General features: G+C 32.5%; 1 protein-coding gene across 1 annotated transcript in view; it reads right to left on the bottom strand.

The window, feature by feature from the left end:
- Window positions 1-5,313: 5,313 nt before the first annotated feature.
- The window catches only part of LOC118188878 (G protein-coupled receptor dmsr-1-like), a 236,971-nt gene continuing 230,338 nt past the window's right edge, over window positions 5,314-11,946 (bottom strand). Inside the window, exon 3 of the mRNA XM_035359399.2 lies at window positions 5,314-11,052. Within this exon, the coding sequence (XP_035215290.1) occupies window positions 9,557-10,699 (1,143 nt within the window). The 5' untranslated portion in view covers window positions 10,700-11,052 and the 3' untranslated portion in view covers window positions 5,314-9,556. The remainder of the gene's footprint in view (window positions 11,053-11,946) is intronic.

The raw sequence follows: 11,946 nt of genomic DNA, 5'->3' as shown, positions 1-11,946 counted from the left end.
AGCTGCTTTTGAAACTAGTAACCAGAAAGTGTGTGTTGCCACAAATATTTTTGTAATTTAATCCTCTTTGTGACAAAATATTTCGCCATGTTTCCACCTTGCGCGCATGATATTTTAAAAATGGCTAACGGTACATACTTGAAATTGGATGGAATTCTTTATATGGGCACTATTTTCTAACTGAACCAAAAGTATGATAAATATTTTAATACTGAAAAATTTTATGAACGAAAACATTACAACATTTTTTAATAAAATACATTTTATAACCTCAACTCCAAATAAAATAAAAATTTAACAAGAAACTTTTAGAATTTTAGGTTCACAGTAGTTTCCAAATGTTATAAAAGCTATATATTAAATATGGAATTAAATTATGCAACAGAATATTTTAAACTGTGCGCGCAAGGTGGAAACATGACGCAAAATGGTGTCACAAAGCGGATTAAATTATAAAAATATTTGTGGCAACACAAACTTTCTGATGACTATTTCAGAAAGCAGCTATATTATGTAGTCAGCTGTAAAAAGTTGGAAGTGATTGCTTTTAAAATAAATAAGTTATCCCAATTCTTGCAACAGTCACCTATTCGAAGATCTTATGGGTTTTAAGGTGTATGAGTCCCCTTAAAATGTAAAGATACTGAGGTGCATCAGAAATGGCGTTTGAACATTCAGATTCAACATGAAATGTTGCTTCGTATTTCAATAGTGTTTCGATGCAAAATGTTAATCGTTTAACTAGCTCTGTGAATTCATTTTTCGATGGTATTAAAGTTAATTACTTGGACTTCCTAATACACTTATTTAATTATTCTCATTTACTTGAAATCTTAAATTCTGTTATAATTATTTCCATAGTTCTGAACTTTTGTGAAATATTTCTCTATAAAATAATATATTTGAAAATGTTTTCTTCGAACATAATGTTCTGAACTTACAAGACCTGTCAAAATCTTTAAGCAACAAGTATTAAAAATAAGACATCTATGATAAGGTAGCACTTTACAGCCAGTTTGTTTTCATTCGCAAACAGTTTGTAGCAGAATGTTGCAAAAACATATAGTAGCTTTTATGCAGTGTCTACCTGTTGACATGTTAGAAGGGAAGCTGTCATAACCTTGGATGGAGATTGAAATTCCAGAAAAGGTCCGTTCGACGTAGGGAGTTTCCTACGAAACGTTGAGAAGAAGTTCATGAAATTCTTTTTAACACGTATGAGGTACTTAAAACTGGAACTACTCTGATATGCGCCCTCAAGTCGCCAAATTTCTCGCCAAATATTTTTGGCGAGAAACTTCACGCGGCCATATTACTATCTAAATGTTTTGTCTACATTTCGAACTTTAAGCCTAAAATGCCTCCAAAAACGCGGTTTTCGCACGTGCAAAAACTACGATTTGAACACACGATTTAAGCTAAAAATCCGAAACAAAAACAAAAAATTTAGATAGCAAAAACGTAAAGTTTCTAACCAAAAATATTTGACGAGAATCCATGTACACAGCGACATGTTTTAACTTAAAAAAATATCTACCAATGGCACAACGTAGGCAACGAACGAATATACGAACTATGCACACCTCCCTTTAATAAATTAACATAACAACAATAAATTTCAAAGAATACCATGTACACAGTATCCTGTTTAAACTTAAAAAAAAAGAAATCTACGAATTGTACACTGTAAGCAATAAACGAATTTACGAACTACGCACAACTCGCTTTAATAAATTAACATAACAACAATAAATTTCAAAGAATACCATGTACACAGTATCCTGTTTAAACTTTAAAAAAACATCTACGAATTGCAAAATCTACACTAAAAACAAATCAAGAAAATAAACTAAAATAAATTTCAGACAATTCAAAAAACAACAACAGAAAAGGAAATTCATACAAAAAACAATGAATATAATATTCTACAAAATAGAAACAATAAAATGAAAAGCACTTACCATAATGAAAGCTTCTTTTAAAAGCAGAAATATCAATTTCAAACTTCACAAAAACAAAAAACGCAAACACTTTTTGCAAATAAACTACAAAGAAATTTTTAATTTTTCCCATTCAACACATGTTATAATTTCTAGAAATTTATTAAAAGCATCTTTAATTTCATGACAGTAACGGAAAAACATATACATAGCCAAATAAAATTCAAAATCACATTTTCTATTATAAGTAGGTAACGAAGCTTTTACATGGCGCCACGTACTTTCTATACTATTTATATGACAGCCAGACTCGCTATCCACAAAATTTAAACTATGGTTCACAAATAAATGTTCAAAACCTTTTTTTCTCAAATCCTTGTAGGATTTCCAAAAATCGGAAAAAATAGTTGTACCAGGCTCAATCCACTCTTTAATACACTGCATCAGCGTTTCCTTACTTCTATCATGCACAGCTACTAAAAGTGATCTCCCAGACCCTCTTTCCACGCCTCCAAATACCCACTGCCCCTCAACAGGATGGCCACGATGATATTTCCTTTTGCCGAATTTCGATTCGTCCACTTCCCCCACTTTATCTTTCCCCCCTATCTTCTCAGATACATAGCATACAAAGTCCAAAATACATTCGTTAATAAAATTTCGCCAGTCACACAACGTCTGTGAAGAAAACTTCCACGATTTTGCTATATCACATGCCTTCCTACGATTCAAAATTTCGAAAGTAACAATAGAATCTTCCTCCAACGTTAACTTCCTACACGAAAACCAAGATCCAAACCTTAAATTCCGCTGACACCCACATACTTAATTAGCAACAATTTTACTGCAAACCCACACAAGTCTATCAGAAACACCATTTTTCGTCCGAGTTCTCATATCAGCTCCGCATTTCGGACACGTCAAACTCCGTTTTAAAAGTCCCGACTCCCACAGAAATTCCAAAAATACACTACGATCCCCATAAATACATCCGTGAACAAAAGACTCGTTAACAACTCCAACATCGTACCTTTTCATACTAAATTTACTCTGCACACAATCTAAAATACGCGGCTGAGACGTTCCCACCACGTCTTTCATCGCAACATAGGCCATTTCAAAAACACCCGCACCCGCGACACGAACCATCTAGCAATTTTAAACTACTACACCAAAAGATTTTTCAACGTCGACATGGTTGCCATACAACACGCAATCGCGCCAAAAACCAGCTCAGCTCAAAACACATATCGCCACATTTGGTGAAATTAGGGCGTTTATCAGAGTTGTACCTTAAAACGTAATTCAACGATAGGCACAACCCTTGAGTCTTGTCTATAGAAACATTCATGGATTTGTTCTCATGTTACCGTCAAGACCAGTAACATAATTTATAGGAATCCATGTTGTACAATGTGGTTTGTAGATACAGTAAAACCCCGCTTAACGCGGGGGATACGTTCCATCAAAGTAGAGCGTAATGCGAAACAGCGCTAAACGAGGCTATCTTTACATGTAAATATTGGGGTTAGGGGAAGATGGCTAAAAATTGGTTAGGTATTAAATTTAAAAAGTATGTTTTTTTAATAAAAATAAAACCAAACATTTATTTCTTAAAGCCCAAATTAATACCACATTATTATTTCTTGCAAAAATAAAAACAAAATATAAATAACAAAACGAATATTCTTAAAAAAAACAAATAAAATTCTAAGTCAGTCATATTTAGTTAGCCTTCCGCGTTTTCAGTGTTCTGCCTTATTGTGACAAAAGCATCTAATGTTGTTTGCCTTTTTCTTTTGCGTTGTTCTCTTAAAAGTTCTTCGTAAACGGATAGAGCATCTCTAACACCACGCCTTACTTTTGAGCTCCTGTCAAAATTCGGATCATTTTCAATGAATTGATCCATTATTTCAGTTATGGTAGACAAACTCCTTTTTACAAACGCCATCGAAAGTTCTTTTTGCTCTTCTTCTGAATCACTGCTGTCAACATTTTTGTTTTCTTCTTGTTCAGTTAATTCCTTGAGCTCATCATTAGAAAGACTAGCCGCTGCTTCTTGAATTATTTCTTCGACATCTTCCACATTTACCCCTTCAAAATATGTCTGTACAATACCGCACCAAACAAGAAATACAAGTACACTCTTTCGGATATGTATTTGAAACCTATCGCTGCATAATATTTCGGGGAATCCCCGTATGCTGCGAGCGATTTCGTGGAATCCCCGGGTTGAAATAAAAGAGCGCTAAACCGAAACAGCGCTAAACGAAACAGCGTTAAGCGGGGTCTTACTGTATATGGAATAGTGTTAAATTTATCATTACGTTATTGTTGCGTGTTGGATGCATTTAATGTGCTTTAATTAACTGCACATTAAAAGAAAAGTATTCATGAATTCTTTCTTTTCAACAACCACATTGCCCACACCCTTTTTTTGCGATATTCAATAGCAATTATGTCTCGTATGGCTCGAGCTCTGGAATTCAGTAGAAGTTTTTCTCTTCATATATAGTGTTCGATCGTACAAAGTGGTAAACTCAGAATCTGGAACTTTATTGTCATACTGCATGATCATTGTAGCGTTTTCTCGTCGTAGATAGTGTCCGATCATTCGACACCATACTGAATTTGGAACTTTATTGTGACACTGCATTATCATCGTATATTTCACATACGGGGCTATGATTATACACAGGTTTCATAATTTTGGTTTTTAAGTATTAAATAGTTGATAATATTTCTGAGTTGGACTGATGCCCTATTTTCTCAAACATTTTGGTCTAACACTATGGAACCTACAGACCGATGCCATGAATACAAGTGGTGTCAGTGTCGAGATACAAGAATGCCAGGAACGGACACGCACATGTAGTCTCACACGAGTGCGAAATTTCAAATAATTTTTGAAGATGAACCTGACTTTCAAAATAACTTACGTATAAGCTCCTTGTTAACACACACTTCCTTTTCCTAAAATAAGTACAGAATGATGGAATATTCATTCTGTCGAAGACATGCAGCAGGAAACTCAGGACTTGGTCTAGAGGCTTTTAGAAAATAATTTTGTTTTAGGTCACTTCAAGAACTACTTTGGTGGATATGCGCTTGTAAGATGAGTCCACTTTGAGAACGATAACAGCCAGTGAATTTTTAAATTTTGTTTTAAGCTTTCTTTTTTATAATCCTTTTCTAGTTAGGATTTTAACAACAGAATAGCTTTATAGAATTAGTATCTGAATATGTATCTTTATGTATAAAAATTTGACAACTTGATAATATTTTACATGAATGCTTTAGAATGTTTTCTGATATTACTTATGAAATGTGTGTATGCTGCTACACATATACAAACAATTACTGAAAATAAGATTTAAAAATTTTATTTTTCATCCTACATAAACTATATCAGTTATTAGTAATAATAAGTACAAGATCTGCAAAAATTTTATTCAACAGAGCACTCGCAAATTTTTATGAAAAGAATTAGTTTGGATAGTTTACTACAGGAAAGTATTATAAAATAATATTACTTTCTTTTCTTTCTATTTTGTTATTTTAAATTAAGACTGATGACAGAAGAGTAGCGGAGAGCTGGAGTTAACGTAGGAAACTACAATATAGGAGTTTTATGAAATAATGTATTTTGAAAGAATAAAAACTTTAATTCTCATTTTATTATGTGAAGCATAATTACTTAAGCATACCGTAAGCCTTTAGTTTCCTCCACAGGTAATATTGAAAACCTGGGAAAATTAATAAACACATATCTAAAAATTTGCGATCAATTAAGTTCAAACTGCAACAAATGAATCAAAATGGATTTAAATACTCTTCAATTTTTAAAACATAATTTTTGATCAAATAATCTTAATGCTGTAGGATGGAAATATACGAGAATTTGTGAAGAATGATGCCTTTAATGAAGTAATAGCCCACTCTAATCATTGCTTGTATGCGTATAAGTAACTGACTCTGTTTTGTAATGTTAATTAAATAGTTGCACGCATGATTTGCATTTAAAGTTTCCATAAATCAAGACGTATTACAACAGGCACAGTCACAGGTGCACAAATAGATGGCCAACTGCACATCACTTATGACATTTATGAGATTTGTTCAAACAATTTTCCATCGTTAGGTAAATTAACACTAGGACTGAAACACACCAGGGAAGGTGATAACTGTCAAGTATGAATTAAGACAGGTGGCATTCAATATTCTGGAAAGATGAAGATCCTGGTCTGAGTCGTATTTAAAGAGCATATGTTTAGTAACTCCCAAGGAATGCAGAAACCTCGACGATAGAAGAAATGTCCCCTATGTTTCAACTGAATATATACTATTCGCCTCAAACAGAAAGTGAAACAAAAGGACTTGTTTAATTGATAAAGCTTGTTAGCTAAGTTGTCTTCAGAGTGGTGAAATCATTGACGTTAGTCTTGTCGAAACACTCTCCTTTAGGGTGGTTCCTGACTGTTGATGAGTTTATTGGACAATCCAGCAAATTTTCTACCTCGACACATTCTGTCGGCGCATGCTGTGCAGCGAATTAAGAAGGAAGTGCCAAACACAGAAACTATGTTAAATATATATTAGGACAATCTGATCACTCTTATTTCTGATCCAGGTGCAATGCTCCCGGCTGGAGTGAACATACTAGTTGTTATAGATTTTAATTGAATCTTATGCCTTTATATATTTCAGGGATAATCTGGCTCTATCATTTCGCTAAATCTATTCTTTTTAAGTAAGTATATTCTGTGCCATAGACAATTGAAACGAATATGGCTCTGTTGTATAACAGCGTGGAGTCGGTAATGTCTGAAATGTTCTAATTCAATAGCTCACTGCAATATTTTGCCTTTTGCTGACGCTTTCTGAAAATTAATAGATGATGTTTGATTTTGAAATTCAAAGCATTTATATAGTTAATCGTAATTATGAAATTATTTCCTATATACCAACCACGGCTGATGCACTTAATGAGTCTTGGAATTCCAGAAGCTAGCCTCTCTCAAGTTTGCAGTTGATAACACATTCTGTTATACATGCTTGTCTAGTTTAATGGAATTTTCGTTTATAGTACCATTTTCAAATCGAATGCTTTTGGCATAATCATTGTTAATACGTACGTTACAAGCAAAAAATAGCTAAAATTTCGAAGCATCTATTTCTTACACTAACGTATACTCTTTCTTATACTGACGTTTTTATACTGTATGCACGTTTGCTCATAATTAACATACAAAAGCATTGTACCACTTCTGCAAACTCAGTGAGGAATAATATATCTTTACACAATATTTTCAAACATAACTTGAACATAATCATGTTTGTTAGAATATGTATAACATGTATGTAATTTTAGTATATCTGCGATAATAAAAAGAATCTTCCCCAGTCAATGTCCTGCGCGTATATATGCATAACCATATATCGAAGGTAAATGTAAAAATATATGCAGTATATTTTCTTCAACTGAGTTACTTATTTTTGTATTCTCTTCTCAGATCATATAATTTACCATCTTTTAAAAATCACATATTCCGACAGTTTTATTTTGTTCGGATGTATGAATAATATTACATAACATAATACCTAAATTTTACATTCATTAAAATCATAGTTGTGCATTAAGATTGTGATAATTTGAAATTCGTGATATTCAGCTAAGTTTGTTTTAGATATTTCTCATAAACATGCATTTTCTTATCAAAATTTAAAGTATTGAGATAAAATGATAAAATATAATTTTAATATAAACTATGGGGTAGAAAACTGTACGTTTCTCGATTTTTTCCTCTTTCAAAACTTAGTTTTTACGTATTCATTTGCGTGCGAAAGGCTTAAGAGCCCCGAATAGTATTTGCAATCCCTTGTTCAGAAGGAGAACAATATGTTTAAGCAAGGAATCGCAACATTATTCTTTAAGCCTTTAACAGTTATAAAAAATATACTGAGTCATGTGCTTTTCTGAATTTGTCAAAAAATGATTTTAAAATAAATTAAAATTGATATTAAATGTGTTGTTATTATGTACTCTCTCAAAAAAACCTAATTTGTTAGTAATGTAAATAAGTGCGAATGAACAGTTTTACTTATTAAGCACAACTATGATTAAAACTTAATCCTACAAAATTTGCATAAAACGTACTCTCTGTTGGCAATTTCAGTTCAGGAAAGAAATAATGAATGATTTTAATGGTTTTTGTTAAAACTAAGACTTTCCTGTTCATTCATTATCAGTAAGTATACTTTGTCATCAAAGAATAATGTTCGCCTTAAATATCTTAGAATTGCAAAAATCCATTTCATATGTCTTCATGTTCACCATCTATACGTCAACCATCTTCTCTCTCCAAATTTATGCTCTAATGTATTCCGTGTCGTAGAAGTATTTAGGAGAAGAAATTATATTGCGTAATCAGCAGGAATTCTAACTAATATCATAACAGTTTACAAAATTCGGAAATGTATCTCTATTTCAAGTTTCCTTTTCTTACGAAATTTTACTCCTACTTTGCAAAGAGTGGTTACTTCTATTACACATGAGGAAGCACCAAATAGTTTTTGCTGAGCAGTATTTGTCTATGAAGTTTCTAAACTTTTTTTGCATAAAAAACAAGAATATTTTTACTTTTCAACAGGAATTAAGCAAAATTTGCAAATTTGTTCTTTCAACATGGATTTAGAAAGAGTAAGATAAGCGCTTCAGTCATGTTCTTGTAATATATCAAGCACATATATTTAAGAAAAAAATCACACTTCTATTACAATTTTAATGCAGTTATATTATTTTGTCTTATTTATTATATGCTGTAATAGTCTTCTTGTAAAAACTGTCATTAATACATTTTCTTATTTACTTAAAACCATCAGCGTTGAAATGCGCGTAAATTTCTATTATATTTTATAAAAATGATGATATGACGTATTATCTACCCACATCGTATGACTTCGCTTGTTTCTTTGCTATGTTTATCGTTTTCATTTAAAGAATGTTAAATAAACACGCTTTGTGAATTTACCATTGTTGTTTAAAACTTTTAAGTGCTTTGATTTCTGAATAAATATGCATAAGCTCAACTTTTACAAACAGAAGTAGAATTCTAGGTAGAATTCCTTAGAAACACTTGTCTTAGAAAATGTTTACGATCATCAAAAGAAATGACAACAGTGGTAACAATACATTTGAATGCATTGTACCATTGTATTGTGCAATGCATTAAATTTCCTCAGCTTATGAATAGCCGAAATATTCCTCCTCAAAAATATAATTTCATTTTTTAAATTCGTAGACCTTCTTGTTTACTATTCGATATACACTGTATGCTTGAATGTTAGACTTAGACACACTTCTTCTGAGGTCCTAATAAATTGTAAATTAACACACTCATTTTGGTACATTCTTTAAGCACTAGCCTTTTTCAATCTCTATTAGGATTACTTCTAGAAATACGTCACTTAGCAAATGTTCAAGTGTACCTTGCCTTTTAGAAAATGTAGAGTTTTGAAAATCTTTCATCATAACTTAGGCTGTCGTAGTTTAGAATTATTCACCCGACTTTACTTTAAAATATTTCAGGTATGGTATCCAAGCAGTATCCTGCCTTTCAAACGCAAGTGGTAGCAACTGTACGGGAAGGATCCGTAACTGGCGCCATTTCTTGATGAGTGGCACACTTCGGTAGGAACAGAAATGCAAACGTGTCTCGGAACTGCCTACTCATTGAACAATAAATGATGAAATTAATGGCACTGTTAATAAGAGCCAAAGCGTCCATTGTTTCCCCAAAATTAAGATATACATTGTTGAAGAAATCAGAACCTAATATACCACTGAGTAATGCTAATAATCCTGCTGGAAATTCTGTGAGCAAGAAGAGTAATAAAACTGCTAACAACATCCTTGTCGTTCTGTCATGTGAGCGGTCGTTCTCTGCCCGATTTTTCAGTCTTTGCCTTCGTAGATTTGCTTCATAAAGTACGCGGATTAAACCCAAACTAAGAGCTGTGAGTGCGACGCATGGAACCAACTTAGTGATGACGCTGAAAAGCCAAAAGTTAATTTTCTCTAACAATTTGTCATGCCTTTGAGCTATTTTACTGAAATCCACACGATACATCACTTCGCCGTCGTTTCCTTTAAACTTAGACACTGTAAATGTTATGTATACCGGAATGCAGAAAATCGCGCAGGTGATATAAGTTGCGAAAATGGCACACTTCGCTCGTGGCATTGAGCACAAATTGTTGCTACTTGCCGGAAAACTCACCGCCATGAATCTCCAGATAGCAACTGTGACTGTTAGCCATATTGATATGGTGTGATTCACTACTGTGAAATGAGCATGGAAGAGGGTAAATACTGCCCAGCCATATGAAAACTTTTCCTTCTCACTGAGATCTTTACGAATGTAATTATGGAAAGTAAATGGTAAGTATGAAAACATAACCAGCATATCTGCCACTGCAAGGCCAGTAAGGATGGCATTGGTAGGCGATACCATGTTCTTCCGAGTAAGAACTATGATATTCAAAACATTCGCAGTTATTCCAAATATGCAAACGATGAAACTCAGGTATCCATGTATTGATCCGTATCCATTTCGAAATATTGTTAAATATTCACCGTAGTAAGGAGGCGATTCTTCGAGTTCTAGTGCTGCTCCTGTAGAATTAAGGAACGTATAGTTACTGTCTAAGAACACCGTAGTATCGTTTAAAAATATTTGACTATCATTCAGCACATCCATGTTTCTGTGTTGTCTATAAACGTATAACTTTCATATTACACTTACATAGAAAACATATTCATAGGTCCCAGTTTCTATTCAATCATTTGAATTTATGCTATTCGTAATTAAAGTTCTTCTATGATATGGAAAGGATACAAAGAGTCACATTCATTGATGCTTAAATATAGTTTCGATAGATAATTTTGCAAATCCCATTTAGTTTATGTATGGAATAACAAAGATGTTATCTAAGTCTACACTTCAAAATAGCTCTGCATATTGGTGTGGTAATTTACGTTTCTCTGACTTTTTTCTCCATTCTTTTTTGCCGCTGAGAGTTCTATTGCCGTTTATGAGCATTCTGGGAAATCCTGAAAAAAAAAGATAAAAATACGATTTAGTATGTGAATTCTAAAGGACAAAAATAGTTTATTAAATTTTAATTTAGGTTTGAATACCTAAATTAAATGTACTATCTGTACACCTTGCACACACAAAAAGGGTGTATAGGTCTATATCTCCCGTTCTACTGGACCAATTGTCGAAATTTAGCTTTCGTTTTGCATGTCTTGAAAGAGGTCTTAGTCTAAGTCTTAAGACATATATTAGATTTATGTAAAACATTGTTCTAACAGGTATTTTGACACAAATCGGACTTTTTCTGATATAACATACCAAGTTTTCCCATATTTCGATTCTACGAGTCACATTATGCCTACATATTAAATTCTGTAATTTTTGGTTTGGAGAAATTTAAAAATTTATCTTGCTGCATTTTTTGAAGTTTAAGCCATAAATAGTTAAGTCGGCGAACTTCTTAATTTATTGCAACCTATTTACCTTCCCTTTTTCTCACTGGACACGAAAGGGAAAACGTTCATCGTTCATACTTTCAATTAATTTTTTACAAAGTCCGTAAACCACATTTGGCGCTATTATCGCTTATAACAAATATGCCAAATTCAAAACGCGCAAATATGTAAATTCACGTCTATCTTAGAAAATTTTGAACCAAAAAAAAATACTCTCAATTTTTTTGCACGTATGCTTAGAAAAATATCTATTGTAAGATAATGATAAAAATTTTATAAGTTACGATTCAACACTTTTTTGAAAAATTCATTAAAATTATTTTTAAATAAGAAAAAATAAAAATAAATCATAAAACATGGGCGAATTTTATTTGAAATAACCTAAATTTCGAAATGTGAAATGAAGAATCAAATAAGTTTAGTAAGAAAAGGAATATTAATAAATATATATAA

Source organism: Stegodyphus dumicola, chromosome 10 (assembly GCF_044657685.1).
Source record: "Stegodyphus dumicola isolate Sdum_Otavi_A_Nest chromosome 10, ASM4465768v1".
NCBI classification, from domain to species: domain Eukaryota; kingdom Metazoa; phylum Arthropoda; class Arachnida; order Araneae; family Eresidae; genus Stegodyphus; species Stegodyphus dumicola.
Note: the sequence above shows the minus strand (reverse complement) of the source record. Positions and strands in the feature narration are given on the sequence as shown.